The sequence below is a fragment of the Salvia hispanica genome, chromosome 4, assembly GCF_029641045.1.
Source record: "Salvia hispanica isolate PSC_SH4W2 chromosome 4, Shi_PSC_v1, whole genome shotgun sequence".
NCBI lineage: Eukaryota > Viridiplantae > Streptophyta > Magnoliopsida > Lamiales > Lamiaceae > Salvia > Salvia hispanica.
The window spans coordinates 59,719,885-59,738,582 of NC_142695.1; the positions used below are offsets into that span (position 1 = coordinate 59,719,885).

General features: G+C 40.3%; 1 protein-coding gene and 1 long non-coding RNA gene across 2 annotated transcripts; both read left to right on the forward strand.

Moving 5' to 3' along the window:
- The first annotated feature begins 9,515 nt into the window (after positions 1-9,515).
- Positions 9,516-11,871, forward strand: LOC148929792 (bicyclo-germacrene synthase-like). Its single transcript, XM_089069603.1, has 7 exons — positions 9,516-9,641; positions 9,722-9,998; positions 10,069-10,447; positions 10,540-10,755; positions 10,849-10,990; positions 11,161-11,409; positions 11,593-11,871. The coding sequence occupies exons 1-7, from the start codon at positions 9,516-9,518 to the stop codon at positions 11,869-11,871; spliced, it is 1,668 nt and encodes a 555-aa protein (XP_088925729.1).
- A 4,370-nt stretch (positions 11,872-16,241) lies between these two features.
- LOC148929793 (uncharacterized) lies at positions 16,242-17,974 on the forward strand. Its single transcript, XR_016137852.1, has 2 exons — positions 16,242-17,526; positions 17,595-17,974. It is a non-coding gene; the product is annotated as an uncharacterized LOC148929793 (long non-coding RNA).
- Positions 17,975-18,698: the final 724 nt, after the last annotated feature.

The following is an 18,698-nucleotide window of genomic DNA, read 5'->3' on the forward strand; positions in this document are numbered from 1 at the left end:
TCATTAGATATTAAGAAGTTTTCTATAATGGAAAATTCTATTTTTAAGAGACGCATAGAAAAATAAATAATTTTTATTTTTAAAAGATGCATGGAGTATAAATTATACTCCCTCTGTCCCTTATAATTTTTCACCATTTGACCCGACACGGGTTTTAAGGAATGTAATAAAAAGTGAATTGAAAAAGTTAGTAGTATGTGGGTCCTACTTTTATATATTAGTTTTATAATAAAATGTGAATGAGAATGAGTTAGTGGAGTATGAGACCCACTATAAAAATGGTAAAAGCGAAAGGTGACAAATTTTTAGGAACGAACGGAAATGAAAATAAGTGGCAAATTTTCAGGGATGGAGGGTAAGTTTTTGAGAATTTTATGAATTGTCATTGAAAGTGATATGTGGCATTAAAGATTCAAAAATCATCAACATTATACTCAAAAGATTGATTCCCTAATTTTACTACTCCCTCCGTGCGCTATTAAATGTTCCATTTTTCCTTTTTTATCCGTCCGCCAATAAATGTCTTATTTCACTTTTACTATATTTGGTAAGTGGACCCTACGCTCCACTAACCCATAGCACTCATATTTTATTATTGAACCAATATATAAAAGTATGTCTCAGTCCGCTAACTTTAGGCCGTAAGTGGATTAAAAACACGAAGTTCAGATTGGGCTACAAGAATAAGAAACACATGTACATACGATTTATCAAGTCAATCCATCATTGAAGTCCTGGACCAGTACCAAGTAACCAAAGAAGTGAAAAGGTGTCGCATGAATATGATTACATGCTACAACCACACCTTTAATTTCTCGTTGAGAAATATGATTTCTAACTAGTTTACTTCAACAGATGTGTTTTGCAAATTCACTGACAGTGAAGGAAATTCTCTCCCCCTCACTATAAATCACACCTTTCCATGTATCGTATCTAGGTGTGCCAGATTCTATGGCACATTTAATGGATGATTTGATGAATGTTATAAGTGATCTCCCGACGGAAGGACATTCAATAGATTGAAATCCGAGTTCATGAATTGTGAGAATATGGATTCAACTGCAAAAGAGTTAGGATCGTCGACGGCAACATTAGTTTGATATTGTCTGCTTTGACGAATTTGCTTTTGGATCACTACAAAAAGGGATCAAACTAATTGGGGTTGGATATGAATTATATACACCTTCCAACTTTCCTCCAACACCCGATGTGAGATGAGTTTGTAACCCAACAGTTAACAGGCACGACTGCTTATGTCTCATTGCAAGAAGCAGTCCTTAGTAGAGAGATCTCATGTCAGAAAGAAGACAGTTTCTCCACCTTGATCATTCTCAAAATTTTCGAAGAAAAGCTTCTTACTGATTTCACTCAATCAGATGATGCAATTTTGGTAGCAAATGGAGATCAAAATAGTTTAGAAAAGAAGACAACGTGTATTTATACATCAGTAAAACAATAATTACATTGAATGTACATCATTATGGAAATGACCATAAAATAACTAACAAAATATTTTATTGTCCATTAGATTACAAAATCTTGTGGTTAAATTTGTGTTGGAATCTATGTCCGGTCAATGGACTTTGACCAATTATAATTTCAACGAGACATTTAATTTTGTAAAATTAAATGATATAGTGTCGATCTACGTTCGGAGTAGATGACCGTGGTATATTTATTTTCTCAAATCCGATTCCCGGTGAGTGAGAAATAATTGTTTAAAGTTGTGCAAAAATTACAAACTTAATGAGCTATGAGAGGAGATTAGGGAATAATTAAGAGAGTTAATTATCCCACATTGAAAGTTTCAACCTTATTAAACTAGTATTTAATAAGAAGGATTATTACATGTAATAATTATAGTGGACTAAGATGGGCTGTAAGAGCCCACACGCGCGCACACGCGCGCCGCCCGCCGCGAGCCGCGTGCCGCGAGCCCGAACCCGTGCCCTTGTCCTTGTCCTTGGACTGTGCCCTTGTCCTTGGACTTGGATCTTGGCAATTGGTATTTGGGCTGTTCTTTGGGCCTGGTCGTGGGCTTGGTGCTTGGGCCTAGTGGCGGGCTTAGCCCAAGTCTAGTGGGTCTAGTTCTTTTTAGACCACCACCGTTTCCACGTCAGCGAGCCAAGCGGGATGCCACCTCGTCAGTATGACGCGGTAAGCCAACGTGGCTGACACGTGAGAGTCCACGTCGTGAACGAATCTAGAAGCTTCTAGACTCAGCCTCTCTAGCTCTAAGCGCGTAACGGCTCGTAACCGACGACCGTTACGGTCTAGCTTTAATGACGACCATTATGGCCGTTGACCCCCTGCAGTGGACCGAGCCTATAAATAGGCTAGCCATTCCATGCATTCTACACACTAAAAACACTAGAAAGCATTCTGCATCATAAGCTCTCTCTCTCTGCATTGTTCTTCTGTCGAAGCTCTGCCCTCTCCTCCATCCAGTTCGCCGGAGCTCTGCTGATAGCGGTGCTGCTTCATCAGAGACGTAGCCATTTTATCTTTGGGGACGAAACGCCAATCCGAAGAGCACTACCAGGGCGTATCTCGTCTTGCGGAAAGAGGCCTCCTCGACTCGGCTATTTCCTTTTACGGTTCATTAGTTTCGAATTTTCCGTTGTAATTTTCGTTTCAGTTCTTCTTGTATTCCTTCTTGTAATCCCTAAATCACCAACAATCGCAAGACGAGATATAACTTGCTTTTGAAGGGATCTGGACCTAAAACTGAAACTAATACTTTCGAAACTATAATCACCTTTGCTGGAGATGTCAACTGAATCCAACACCGCCGCTTCCACCACTCCGGCCACCACCGCCGCCATCATTTCCTCCACCATGGCATCCACCACGATGATGCCAACTTCCGGGCTCTATCCATCTTCATCAACAACCCCTTGGGTGCATACTACTACCCAGGGGCTCACTGGTGGATCTACCTCGAGTGGGTCGGTTGGTTCCATATTTAGTGGTTCCTTCGGATCCTTTAATGGATCGAGTGTTGGGGCCTTCGGGTCTCACATGAATGCGGGGACCTTCGAGTCTCACGCGACTGCTGGGGCGTTCGGGTCTCATGCGAGTGTTGGAACCTTCGGGTTCAACACGGGCTTTGGTTCCTTCGGGACCAATGCGACCATGGCGGGCTCTACGCCCAACATGAATGGTGGGGGCTCTATGCCCAACCATGTTGTTGGCTCCTTCGGGGGCAACGGAATTGGTTCCTTCCAAGGACCAAGTGCGGCACCTTTGGCACCAAGAATGATGCCACCCGCCGAAAAACCACCTAAGTTTGGAGGAGCTGACTTCAAGAGGTGGTACCAAAAGATGTTGTTCTACTTGACAACATTGGGCATCGCCAACTTCCTCACGGAGAACGAGCCGCCCGCGCCAAGTGATCAAGAGACAAGTGTTGAGGTCATGGCGGACTATGAAGCATGGCGCAAAGGAGATTATCTTTGTAAAAATTTTATTCTAAGTGCATTAGATGATAGTTTGTACAATGTATACTCCCTTGTAACCACATCAAAAGAGATGTGGGAAAGCCTAGAAAAGAAGTATAGTGTAGACAATGCTGCCGGTACGGAACATGTTGTAGTATCCAAGTTCATGGACTACAAAATGGTCGACTCTAGACCGGTCATGGAACAAGTTCAAGAGTTCCAAATGATCATCCACGGACTCGTGGCTGAAGGGATGAATTTGCCCGACAACTTTGTGCGGTGCATACTCATTGAGAAGCTTCCTCCTAGTTGGAAGGATTTCAAGCACTACCTCAAGCACAAGCGAAAGAAGATGAGTCTTGAAGATTTGATCGTGAAGCTGCGCATTGAAGCGGATGTGCGCAAGATCGACCAAAAGGCTAAGGGCTTTAGCCCACTTGATGCCAAAGCCAACTTGTTGGAGCGGGGCGGACCCTCCAACAAACGCCCCCGCCCAAATCAGAAAGACAAAGGGAAGGGAAAGTAGCCTGCAAAGAAATTTGAAGGCGAGTGCTACAAGTGTGGCAAAGTTGGCCACTTTGCCAAAGACTGCCGCAGCAAGAAGAAGAAGCCGGCAGCCCACGTCGTTGAGAAAGAGTTCAAGGACTGGAATGAATATGACCTCGTTGCCGTGGTCACTGAAGAAGTCAACATTGTTGACAACAAGGGCGGCTGGTACATCGACACCGGCGCTACTGCTCATGTTTGCTCCGATAGGAGCAAGTTTGCCTCCTACACTGCTGTTGAAGGGAGGAAGATCAACATGGGGAATCAAGCATCGTCCAAGGTCCTCGGCATTGGCAATGTGATACTCATGATGACATCTGGAGTCACGATCACTTTGAAGGATGTGCTACATGTCCCGGACATCCGCAAGAACCTAGTGTCAGGATCAATACTAGTTAATAAGGGGTTTAAACTTGTATTCGAGTCTGATAGGTTTGTTTTGTACAAGTTTGGGAAGTCCCTCGGAAAAGGTTATGTAACCGACGGACTTTTCAAGCTTAGTGTGGCTACGCGCCTTGTTCCAAAGCCTTTGGCTAACAATAATAATAAAGCATCTACTTCATCTTATTTGACCGAGTCTTCAAATTTGTGGCATTGTAGATTGGGACATGTAAATTCAAAAGCCGTAAAAAGATTAGTAAATTTAGATTTACTAAAGGCAATTGAAGTAGATACCCAAGACAAATGTGAAATATGTCTTGAGGCAAAAATGACTAAGTTACCGTTTCACTCAGTTGAACGAAAAACAAAACCCCTTGAATTAATTCACACGGATGTATGTGATTTAAAGATGGTGCAAACTAGAGGTGGTAAAAAGTACTTTATCACTTTTATAGATGATTGCACAAGATATTGCTATATTTATCTTTTAAGAAGTAAAGATGAAGCAATCGAAGCGTTCAAAAAGTATAAGAACGAAGTTGAGAATCAACTTGGTTGTAAAATCAAAGCGATTCGAAGTGATAGAGGAGGCGAGTATGTAGCCCCGTTTGAGGAGTTATGCAACGCAAGTGGTATAATTCATCAAACAACTGCTCCATACTCACCACAATCTAATGGTGTAGCGGAACGCAAAAATTGAACTCTAAAAGAGATGATGAATGCGTTACTACTAAGTTCAGGATTACCCCAGAACATGTGGGGGGAGGCTATTTTGACAGCCAACTATATCCTAAACAAAATTCCACTCAAAGGAAAAGACATCACTCCTTATGAATTGTGGAAAGGTAGGAAACCATCCTACAAATACCTCAAAGTGTGGGGGTGTTTGGCCAAGGTGATGGTTCCCCCGCCCAAAGAAGTTACAATTGGCCCTAAAACAATCGATTGTATCTTCATTGGATATGCACTTAACAGTAGTGCATATAGATTTGTTGTTCACAAGTCTGAAATATCGACTATTACAGTAGGAACAACAATCGAGTCAAGGAATGCCGTATTTCTCGAAAATACATTTCCTTGCAAGGACAAAGAAGAAGTCCCAATCAATTCCGAGACAAGAATTGAAGATGAGGCCACTAGTTCTAAAACAGTGGATGAAGCCACTAGTTCTAAATCCGCGGATGAAGAGCCTAAATCGCGCAAGCGAGTGAGGCATGATCCAAGTGATGCAGTACTAAGACGTGGTAGTATGGTCAGAACACCAAAAACATTTGGTCCTGACTACATTGCTTTTATGTTGGATGAAGAGCCAACGTCAATAAAAGTAGCATTCGATGGCCCAGACGGGTTACATTGGAGAGAAGCTGTTCAAAGCGAAATTGACTCAATTTTGCTAAACCACACTTGGGTGTTGGTTGATTTGCCCGAAGGTGCCAAACCTTTAGGGTGCAAATGGGTGCTTAAAAGAAAATTTAAGGCCGATGGAACAGTGGATAAGTATAAAGCCCGATTGGTAGTAAAGGGTTTTAAACAAAAGGAAGGACATGACTTCTTCGATACCTATTCACCTGTAACGAGGATTACATCTATCCGAGTGCTTCTCGCGATTGCTGCATTGCACAACCTTGAGATTCATCAAATGGATGTCAAGACTGCGTTTCTAAATGGTGAACTAGAAGATGAAATCTATATGGAACAACCCGAAGGGTTTGTAGTGCCCGGACAAGAAAAGAAGGTATGCAAACTGGTTAAGTCCCTCTATGGATTAAAACAAGCGCCGTTGCAATGGCACTTGAAGTTTGATAATGTGATGTTATCAAATGGGTTTAAAATCAACGAGTGTGACAAATGTGTCTATATTAAGAGCACTAATAATGGGTACGTTATAGTGTGTCTCTACGTTGATGACATGTTAATCATGGGGAGTACCACTCAAGTGATTAACGAGACAAAAGCCATGTTAAAGAGAAACTTTGACATGAAAGACATGGGTCTAGCCGATGTAATTCTTGGAATGAAAATTCTAAGAACATCCGATGGAATCATCTTAACCCAATCTCATTATATTGAGAAGATATTGAAGAAATTCAATGCCTATGATGGCGCGCCGGTTAAGACTCCAATTGAACTCAATGTTCACTTGAGCAAAAACAAGGGCGAACCCGTTGCACAAGAAGAATATGCACGGGTCATTGGGTGCATTATGTACTTAACTAATTGCACTCGACCGGACATTGCCTGAGCCGTGAACAAGTTGAGTCGCTACACGAGTAATCCAAGCAAAGAGCATTGGAGAGCTCTTGTAAGGGTTTTGAGATATCTAAAACATACTCAAAATCATGGGCTACACTTTTCGAGATACCCCCCGGTACTTGAAGGGTACTGTGATGCGAATTGGATATCCGACAATAAGGACTCACTTTCAACAAGTAAATACGTCTTTACTATTGGGGGTGGTGTTGTCTCGTGGAAATCCACGAAACAGACATGTATAGCCCGTTCAACTATGGAATCAGAATTCATAGCTTTAGATAAAGCTGGGGAAGAAGCCGAATGGCTTAAGAACTTCCGTGAGGATATTCCAGGTTGGTGTAAGCCGGTGCCTCCAGTGTTGATTCACTGTGATAGCCAAGCCGCTATCGGGAGGGCGAACAATGGCTTCTATAACGGCAAGTCTCGACATATTCGACGACGACATAATACCGTGAGACATTTGATCACAACAGGCGTGATTACAATTGACTACGTGAAGTCAATAGATAATCTAGCGGATCCGCTAACCAAAGGGTTAAATCGTGATCAAATGAATAAGTTGCTAGAGGGAATGGGTTTGAAATCCACAAACTAAAGAATTGTCATAGTGGTAACCCAACCATGATGACTGGAGATCCCAAGAACTTGGTTCAATGGGAAAACTAAGCTATGAGAGTTCGTGTGAAACACTCATCTACATCTATTCCCTAAAGAGCAATAGAGTGTTGAAAACTTGCCTTGTGGTGAGGATAAGTCTATGACTTTTAATGATTTCTAAGGATCTCAAGGAGATTGAGTTCTCTAAGAGACCGAGTAGGGCAAGATACTCGAGTAGGAATCACCTATGTAAGTGTGAAGTGTGGCCGCTTCAAATTACACACTTATGAATCCAAAGTGGTGTCCAAGGCCGCAAAGGACACAAAACGTGAGAACGGATGAGGTTGAGGTGTTTAAGTGTTAACACCATTGTCTCGGTGCACGCCGTGGAGGACTAGTTCAAAGCATCGCGCTACTAGGCCACCTGTGTATCCGATGGCGTTGACTATGGAAGGTTCAAAGCTAAAAGCTACCTATCCTTATGCTTATATACCTCTCGAGGGTTGAGCTTGTGTCTGCATGCATTTGCATTTGGCTATTTCCACTCATGTGGGGGATTGTTGGAATCTATGTCCGGTCAATGGACTTTGACCAATTATAATTTCAAGGAGACATTTAATTTTGTAAAATTAAATGATATAGTGTCGATCTACGTTCGGAGTAGATGACCGTGGTATATTTATTTTCTCAAATTCGATTCCCGGTGAGTGAGAAATAATTGTTTAAAATTGTGCAAAAATTGCAAACTTAATGAGCTATGAGAGGAGATTAGGGAATAATTAAGAGAGTTAATTATCCCACATTGAAAGTTTCAACCTTATTAAACTAGTATTTAATAAGAAGGATTATTACATGTAATAATTATAGTGGACTAAGATGGGCTGTAAGAGCCCACACGCGCGCACACGCGCGCGCCGCCCGCCCCGCCGTGAGCCGCGTGCCGAGAGCCTCGAGCCTCGAGCCCGAGCCCGCGCCCGCGCCCGTGCTCGTGCTCGTGCCCGTGCCCGTGCCCTTGTCCTTGTCATTGGACTTGGATCTTGGATCTTGGCAACTGTTCTTTGGGCCTGGTCGTGGGCTTGGTGCTTGGGCCTAGTTGCGGGCTTGGCCCAAGTCTAGTGGGTCTAGTTCTTTTTAGACCACCACCGTTTCCACGTCAGCGAGCCAAGCGGGATGCCACCTCGTCAGTATGACGCGGTAAGCCAACGTGGCTGACACGTGAGAGTCCACGTCGTGAACGAATCTAGAAGCTTCTAGACTCAGCCTCTCTAGCTCTAAGCGCGTAACGGCTTGTAACGCCCGAACGTTACAGCTCGTAACCGACGACCGTTACGGTCTAGCTTTAATGACGACCATTATGGCCGTTGACCCCTTGCAGTGGACCGAGCCTATAAATAGGCTAGCCATTCCATGCATTCTACACACTAAAAACACTAGAAAGCATTCTGCATCATAAGCTCTCTCTCTCTGCATTGTTCTTCTGTCGAAGCTCTGCCCTCTCCTCCATCCAGTTCACCGGAGCTCTGCTGATAGCGGTGCTGCTTCATCAGAGACGTAGCCGTTTTATCTTTGGGGACGAAACGCCAATCCGAAGAGCACTACCGGGGCGTATCTCGTCTTGCGGAAAGAGGCCTCCTCGACTCGGCTATTTCCTTTTACGGTTCATTAGTTTCGAATTTTCCGTTGTAATTTTCGTTTCAGTTCTTCTTGTATTCCTTCTTGTAATCCCTAAATCACCAACAATTTGATCTTTGTTATACATCTAAATTCGGTTGAGACAAGAACAAGAATGACACATAATAATTTAGATAGTAATAAAACAGTCAATAAGATGGTGCTGGACCCCAAATAAACACCTGACAATGTAGTAATACTATAATGCTCCGACAGAGAGACGTGAACATATAAAAATTAAGGCATGGAACGCCAAAATAAACAGGTTTTTTTTTATCTAAACAATAATATCTTTACACATGCACCTAATTTATTGATAAATTAATAAGAAAGAACAATTCATCTGTTTTTTTTTTATCTAAACAATCATATCTTTTACACATGCACCTAATTTATTGATAAATTAATAAGAAAGAACGCCACAAAACTACCGCTAGCCAAGAAAGAAACACTATGAAAATAAGCATCTATTGAAGCAATAAAAAAAGTTATTTTGAGTAGAGTTTACGCCGACGAAGACCTATAAATACCTTCACATTCTTCAAATGAAACACCAAATCATCGGCTATCTATCTATCTCTCTCACTCACACACACAAGCATTTTCTTAGAAACAAAGAGTAACACGATGGAAATGTGTTCACCACTTGTTCCAATCAAGAACGGCAAGAGCTTAGATGAAATTCGTAAATCTGCGACATTTCATCCTTCCATTTGGGGAGACTTCTTTCTTAAATATGATTCCAATAACACGGTATATATCTAAATACAAAACAATTGTTATTTCATATAGTGTGTTATAGTATAATTCTAATGTACTTATTATTTTTGTAGAAAATCACTGATGCTGAAAAAGAAGAGCTCGCAAAGCAGAAAGAACTGGTCAGAAAAATGCTAACTCAAACTCCAAATGATTCATCGTCTAAACTGGAACTCATCGATGAGATCCAGCGCTTGGGAGTGGAATATCATTTCGAAAAAGAAATTGAAGAATCCTTGAAATATATTCATGACAGTTACATGCAGCAAAATAGCAAAGACAATGATGATCTATGCATTGTGGCTCTTCGCTTTCGTTTGCTTAGACAACAAGGTTACAACGTCCCATGTGGTAAGATTCTTACATGCTACAACCACACCTTTCGTTGTGAAATATGATTACTGACAGTTTACTTCAACAGATGTGTTTCGCAAATTCACTGATGGTGAAGGAAATTATGGGGCGTCATTGAAAAACAACGTTGAAGGTTTGTTGAGCTTATACGAGGCGGCTCATCTTCTCAAACACGACGAGGAAATTCTGGACAAAGCAATAGGGTTTTGTTCATCTCATCTTCATGCTTCACTCCAAAATATGGAGGCTGATGTGTCTCTCTCCAAACGTATTCACGAAGCTCTGAGGATTCCAAACCCCTTGAGTGTCACAAGATTAGGTGCCAGAAAGTTCATTTCCGGGTACCAAGAAGACGAGTCACATAATGAAATACTACTGAATTTTGCGAAATTGGATTTCAACCTAGTGCAGAAGATGCACCAGAGAGAGCTCAGTGATGCTACAAGGTACTTATATTTAATTATTGTGATTTCATTTTATTATAATTCTATAATTTGATTGCAGTTATTTAAATTTATATTCCATTTAATTGAAATAGGTGGTGGAAGAAATTGGACGTGAAGAATAAAATGCCTTATGCAAGAGATAGGGTTACAGAATTGTACCTGTGGATGGTAGGAGTCTTCTTTGAGCCAAGCTATGCTGAAGCAAGAAGAATATTACTGAAAGCCATTTGTATGGCTTCGATTCTTGACGACACATATGAATATGCAACGCTAGATGAACTACAGATTCTAACAGACAGTGTTCAATGGTTGGATGCAAATTTTCAGTTAGTTTTTACTTACTATTACAATTGTTTTGAATAAATTTGACCTAACAAATGTGTTTTATTTTCTTGTTTCAGTTGGGATGCTAATGAGACGTTGGAGGATTCACCACCATACATCCAAATGTGCTACCGAAGCCTTATTGATACTTATACTGAGATAGAAGATGAAATGGAGAAAATCGAAGAATCATACCGCGTCCAATATGCAATACAAGAAGTATTCATCTTTCCATAGTAAACTAAACTGTCAAAAAGTCATGAAGTTTGGTCAAAATTTAACGAATCCCGCAACATTAATATTAAAAACAATATTCGTGACCAAATTTCATGGTTTTTCTGACAATTTACCCACATTTTATTTAACGAGTTTTTTGAATTTGTTTGCAGATGAAAAAGTTAGCAATGGCATATTTTGAGGAGGCGAAATGGTTGTATAACGATTATATTCCAACACTAGACGAGTATATGAAGGTGTCCCTCGAGTCCGCTGGTTACATGATGGCATCAACAACTTCTTTGGTGGGTATGGGAGATCAAGTTAGTCAAAGAGATTTCGATTGGATTACAACGGAACCTCTGATAGTCCGAGCATCATCCGTAGTTGGTCGATTAATGGATGACTTAGTTGGAGACGAGGTATGTCGTACATATATATGTGTGTGTGTATCGTATATAAAATCAAAAAATTCTTATAGGTTGTGTTAAGCATGTGTGTGCGCGCTTTAGTGCTTAGGCGCTAAGCACGTACTATAACATATGCACGTGTTATGCATATGTTACATTTGCATTGTCTCTTATTTATGGATTTAATTCATGTAGTATGAGGAGAAACCCTCAGCAATACATTGCTACATGAAACAATATGGCGTGTCGGAGGATGATGGTCGTGCTCAACTTAAACAACGAGTGAAGAACGCATGGAAAGATATGAATCAAGAATGCCTTGAGCCAACACCGGCATCCATGCCAATCCTCACGCGTGTTGTCAATCTTGCTCGTGTCGTACATCTTCTCTATTCGGACACGGATTGCTATTCCGATCCCAACAAATGCAAAGAATGGGTAAAGATGGTGCTTGTCGAGGCCGTGACAATTTGAAGACATGAATCTTGGAGTTATTATGTAACCGCTTTCAATAAAAGATTATACAATTAAATGTACTACTGTGATTGGGGTTAATTTCATATATGGTTATCAAAGTATGACTCATGTATCGGGATCAAATCACTCGGGATTCACTAATTACCGTGACCTCTTTTATTGATATTGATCTGAGATGACTAATCTCAGAAATGCAAGCCAAGATACAAAGGAAAAACACGAATACAAGTCTACTTATTATAGAGCTGACTAATCGAAACCCTAGCTATTCTCAAGTCTTCTACCAGATTTGAGGCTCCAGCTCTTTCGACTATCTGCACACTAAGTAGAAGTATTAGTAAACCAAAAACAAGATCCTCTCGGATCTAAACAAGAGAAATAGACAACCAGTAACCAAGAAAGAACAAGTAAGGATATAGCTTAGGTCACAACAGTGACTACCAGGCCAAGGACTGTTGGGGTTTGGAGCCCCTTGCACAGCGGAAGACTTGTACAAAACAAATAAATCAGATAAGGATCTATTTGACCGATTATGGGATCAATCAATTCACATGTTAAACAGATAATTGCATGCTAGAACGCAAATAATTCATGCTCAAATAAAGTAAATCCTAAACATGAATTCTACGGTTTAGAGTTACCGATTTGATTCTCCAAATAATCGACGATTGCTTGCGCCTTCTCCACGTGATGATTTTCAATACTAGACCACGGATCTTCTCTCTGGTTCCCAAACTGTATTCCAATATCAGTGTGGGCTGATCTCACTAGAATACTAGGACTTAAATAAAGAAGACAGAAGAAATTCTTTTGGGAATAGTAGTAGAATTCGAAATCTCCTTCAGCTGGAGAGTTCAAAATTTTCGAAAATTTTGAGAATCAAAATTGTGATCATTCTGTCTCCTTTATTCTCCTATTTATATTAAGTTCCTTTTGGGCCCAGACAGGAATCTATAGAAGGTTTTGGATATGGGCTTGCCCAATTAGCTTTTTACTAATTAAATTGAACCCACAATTTAATACAAGCTTATATTGGAATATTACGAGCAGCCACTACAGAAGTAATATTGCACTCCCCATCCAAATCCGAAATTACAAGTAATCCGGGTTTCCATTATTTATATTATTTATTTCCCGCGCTTAAAATATAAATGTCCATTAATTAATTAATGTCTGCTATGGACTTAATTAATTAACATCTTATTAATTTCCAAGAGTGGACTTAGCAAGAAACACTTATTTATTATTCATAGAGTAATAAAACTCCAACTGGCCAGTTTTCCGAATAATAAAACCTTGTTCAAGCTCCTCTTGAGGACATTATCAAATGAGACTCACCTCACGCACGATTCAACACAATAGCAATCCTAGCACCGGTACATATTAATCACCACTACCCAATATATCAGGATTATTGGGTTGCGAAAAACCCGCACCATTTGATAAGTCAAAGTAGTGCATAATCAATACCGTATGCTCAATGCTAACGTATGTAGATTAAGAAATAGTCATTTATCAAGACCTAGTCTTTCAGTAGATAGCATAAAGACACGTCTTGCTGTTAGATCCATTCAGTGCTTTACCACACCAACGTCATCTTATTTCAGAAAGGCTTAGAAATAATCGGACTGACATTGCAACCTTTCACGATAGGTAGTCTAAGCCTATCTGGGTTGTGAAATTCTTCTTTTTCTTTTGCAAAGCATTGCATAGAACCGACTGTGTTACCTTAAAGTGGACGACGCCCACAACCAGTCTACTAAGCAAAAGACTTAGACTTTGTTTGCTTCTTATACATTCAAATGTTTATAAAACATCTTCTAAATGCACAAGCAAACACAATGTAATAATATATTGATTCTATTCGTGCGAAACTGCTCGAATAATACTGAATCGGGTTAAAAGTGGATTATAGAGTTTTACGTATACAAGCAAGATTCTATTCGAGCGAAACTTGCTCGAAACATGCTTTTCAGTATACCAAACCTAACAAGGACCTCCCCACACGCTTCTACCACAAGTCACAAGATGGGAAACCGTCAAACTCTAGGTCAGAAACCCTAGCTACACCGACTGCCACCAAACCGCCTATTCAGCTCACAACCACCAGAATCTATCCGCCTATTCAGCTCACAACCCTAAACTCACAGAACTCACAAGGTCTTCACAAGTTCTCACTTCTTCAACACCAAACTTCGTCAGATTCCAACCCTAGGTTAGAATTGACCGAACACTCCGAAGGAAACTGAGAAAGTCTCCAAACTCAAGATCTATATCGATAGATCCTACTAAAACAAGGATTAATCGGAGGAAACTGAAGATTTGAGGAGTTCACCGGCGAAATAGCCTGATAAGTGAAGACAGAGAATGAAGAGAGATTGCAGAGAGAGTCTCAGGAACGAGAGAGAGAGAGCGAGAAGTGTCTAGAATAAGTGACTGAAGTGAGGCGATGCTCACTTAATACACAACCCTGGATCCAACGGCCCCAACTCAAGATCCGGGTGAAACATCCATGTGGCAGCCATCGGTGCAGCTAGGTAAGTGATGGACCTCAAACATTGGGCCTCTGCATTAAATCAATCAGGGTCAGCCCAACTGAATAAATACACAAATCCAACAAAATATAGTCCACCAATATTCAACATCATAATGGCAGCAAAAGTTTAATTTGTATCAAAATTTGGACTTTATATCAATTTGGGATTTAATTTGATTACACATTATAAAATTATAAATCTATCTACTAATAACAATAGCAAGTGGCTGAATCTACTTGTCTAAGCCACCCATTTAACACTCCTTCCATGTCACGACCGCACTTTCTAAGGATAGAAAGTCCGGTTGATCGCAACTAGGGGAGGATAAAAGAAGCGGGGGAAGAAAGGGGAAAACTGTGACATAGCTGAACTTGAACTGAAATAACTTGGAATAATATATATCAGAGTGCATAATACAGAGAATGTAAACTCGACTTTTAATCTGCAGCGGAAGAGTCAAGAGCAGATGGCATCGTGTATGGAGACACGACGCATCCAAGTGCTATTCTATCGAAGGATCTTCATTTGTCTGTGCTCAACACCGCCCGCCGTCATCACTGCTCAACCTGAACATTTTTAAAACATATGCAGGGCTGAGTACTTGGTGTACTCAGTGGACACGTGCCGAAAAATATTTTACTGAAAAGAAAACTGGTTTTGTCAAGCCAATACTGAGTGAGCTCGGGGTTTTATCTTAAAAGGCCCGAGGACACTAAAAGCATTTTCTAAGTAAAATCTTTGACTGTAGTCTATTTTTCCTGGAACTAATGCCATATCTGAAATAACTCCTGGTGAATCGGAATGTATGGGCTCGTCCCACTTACAAACCCGCATTCACTAATTCCTGGTGAACCGAAATTCACGAACTCCTGGTCTAGTAGGGACGTCGCCCTTGCTAGACAAACAGATAGGCAAAGTTCAAAACAAAACTTGGCAAGACAAAAACATACTGAGAACTTAAATAACTGAAAGCATTCACTTAAAGTGAGAATGTAAATAACTGGAAGCATTCATACTTCAAAACATTCGGGGAACATAAATAACTGAAAGCGCATTCGTATAAGGCTCACGTAATATCATATCACAATAGCACTTTTCATAAAAATTGTACTTTAAACATAATACTTCTCATAAAAACTGTAACATACTTTAAACTGAAAGCTCACTAAAAATATATTTCTCGTAAAAACTGTAACATTAACAGAAAGCCCACCTCATTAGCTTAATTTCCTTAACTTGAATTTCTCGCTCTGATCTTAACTTGCGGAGATAGTCCTTTGTGAAAAACATAACATAACAACATACTAATTAGACTCGAGACAAAATCTCATACTTAGGAATGCATGCCCTAATTAATTTCTTTTATTCTTTGCTTACTACTTGAAAAATTCTAGAACTTGCATATTAATTAAATTGAGAAATTTAATTAATAGAACTTCTTTATTAGGTTTAATTATTTCTGTGACCTGAGAACGTCGTCTCCCTCTTTCTTTCTATTTCCTTAACAGCAGACCCTTCAACATTTTTCGTCTTCGAAACTTGCAAACAATTGCGCATTTAACTGGGCTCCCAAATAAATTCCATAAATTTCAGCCCAATCATAAATAATTTAATCTGGCCCAAAATTCCAATCAAATTAAAAGGAGCAGCCCACTTACAATTTTGTTTGGGTCTATTTTAATTTCCCTCACCATTCTTGCCCCAATCCTCAACTAAATTAAATCCTCCCTGGCCCAAATCTCAATTAAACAACTAGCCCAATTAAATCAACAATATGAGCAACCCACTTATACTCACTTCATCGGTCCTCCTCCCCCAAAATCACTGAAATCCCTAACTCCTTCTCTCTCCTTTCTCCGGAATTGCGTCGCCTCTTCGAATCGCCGGCGCTCCATCGCCGGAGTCGCAGTGCCTCCTCGCCGTCTCCTTTCCCCCACAAATTCATCCCCTAAATCAAAACAAAAATCCCTAAACATCCCATCCCTCTTCTCTTCCCTTTCTCTCCGCCGTCGACTGCTCTTCTCCGGCGAACTCCCTTTCCAATCTGAAATTCCTAGACCGGAGAGCCGAAAGGCATCGCCTCCCTCCTTCTTGCCGCGACGCAGCGCTCCAGGCTGCTCGTCCTCGTGTAGCGCTCGGGGTAGCTGCTGTCCGAGAGCTTGGAAGCTGCTCGTCGCTGTCTCCCGTCGCCGTCGCCGACGTCTCCAACTGCAGCCGGCGCTGCTCGGTCCGCTTCTCAGACCAGCGCTACTGCCGCCTCTCCCATCCTCCTCTTCTCCGTCGAATTCGCGTCGTCCTGACGGATTTCCGGAGCTCCTTTGCTCGCGGTCGGCCACAGCCTCCGTCGCCGCCGCTTCGTCGCCGGACAGCCCTTCGGTTGTCGGCCTAAAGCTAAGCTTTCTAACTCTCATTATCTAGTTCATTATGTTGAGTTCATTTCTGGCAATAGCTTTGTGGTAAAGAAATTCTTGACTATGGGGTGCTAAAGCTTTGATCTTCCTTAGGCAGTAGCCATGATAAACTGTTACTGATCTTGGGCTAAAGCAGCTTATAATATTTCTTGTACCAAAATGTGTGATGTGGAAATCCTAAAGCCCTAAGTTCTTGAGCATGAGGTTTTAATATGATGCAGAGGGGAGTATTTTGATTACCTTGCTTGTGGATTCCTCTTGTTTGTTGAGACACTTCTAGGCTCACTGCCACTCCCTTCACTCTCCTTGCTCCTTCGAAATTCTTGGTGTTTAAAGGTGGTGAGAAGGATTTGTGTAACTCTGGAAACGATTAGAGCTGTGCACATATATATATATATATACTAAATTCTGGAGTTGGTTGGGATTTGGTCAAGGGGTGTGTGCAGAGAGCAAATCTGCTCTATTGGCTTCTTGCTAAGTCTGTTGGGAGCAGATTTTGTGCAGGTGGGGATCAACTATTTTGAGCTAGGAGTTGACTCCCCTTTTCAAGCCTTCTTTAGGCATATCAAGCTCATTTTGGGTAAGTACTACATAACTTTAGGGAGCTGTCCCCTAACTGATTTTGTTTGATGTGTAGGACACACTGAAGCTGTCGGTGCAAGAGGGGCTGAGGTTGGAGCTAAAAATCTATTGGCAGGCAAGAGGTTTGTCATATTTATTTTATCCTTGTTGGTTCCTCCTTGATATTAATTGTGTAGTACTTTGGCTGCAGATTTGATTCCTGAGGATCACAACTATATTTGTTCTCTTCTTGTTATGACTTTTAATGGAGTTTGTTTCTTCCTGCGGGGGCTGTTACAACTCAAACTGGTAGCTGAAATGGGACATATGGAGTGGGGTCTCGGAGCTGATCGGTTGAGGCCCTATGCGGCTGATCTTCAAGCTATTGGGCCGAGTTTCGAGTGGGCCGAAGAAAAGACATTTTGGCTGGATAAGAAGAGGCCCGTAATCTATATACATTTTTTTTTTGTATAATCTGAAACATGTTCTTGATCCATTATTTATTTTGGGCTTAACTTCTCTTGTACTAAACGAAATTTGAAAATACTCTTGATCAATCTTAAATGTCCAATTCTCCTTTGATCGTCTTAACGATTATCTGTAAAAAAATTTGTCTAGCCATTCGGCGTCTCTTCTGTAAGATCTTAAAAGATGTCAAAAACTTGGGGTGTTACATTCCATCCCTTAAAAATAAAGCATATTTGTCATTTTAGAACGTCCCTTAAAAATAAATCAATTTTATTTTAAAAAATATTCTCCAATAATACTACAACCACTTTGTTTTTCTATTTCTCTCTTACTTTATCAATTGTGCATTAAAACTCACATCGTTTCAAATATTGTCTCTTTTTTTAGGAGCAGATGGCATATTATTTTTGTATTATTTTTGTATGCTAAACAATTAATAAAGCATACGAGGAAGTTAAAGATGGTAACAACCAAACTTAGCAAAAAGTTCATAATGTGATTTGAATTACAAGGTAGTAATATTTATATATACTCAACTTTCAAAACGAAGGCATCTTTAGAATTAATATTTGACATTTTTTTAATAATAGTATCCCTTTTATCCATCTCCTAAAAATAAAAATTTTCTTTTTTTATTCATCATAAAAATAAAAAATTTCTATTTTAAAATTTTCTCTCTCTAATAAGACATGAACCCATAATCTATTTTTCTTTTCTTCTATCAATCTCTTATTTGAATAATTTTATAATATTAAAATTTTTGTCATTTCAAATTTTTTTTTTTTTTTTTGCGTGGAGTGAGTAATATTTTGTTTGAAAATATCTTCATCGAGATTATTCTTCTTGA

What these genes read in the sequence shown, in the direction of transcription:
- LOC148929792 (XM_089069603.1), top strand. Translation starts at nt 9,516, where the DNA reads ATGGAAATGTGTTCACCACTTGTTCCAATCAAGAACGGCAAGAGCTTA. An exon ending in GAGCTCAGTGATGCTACAAG is followed by an intron (nt 10,448 to 10,539) that starts GTACTTATATTT and finishes TAATTGAAATAG; the next exon opens with GTGGTGGAAGAAATTGGACG. An exon ending in TCCAATATGCAATACAAGAA is followed by an intron (nt 10,991 to 11,160) that starts GTATTCATCTTT and finishes ATTTGTTTGCAG; the next exon opens with ATGAAAAAGTTAGCAATGGC.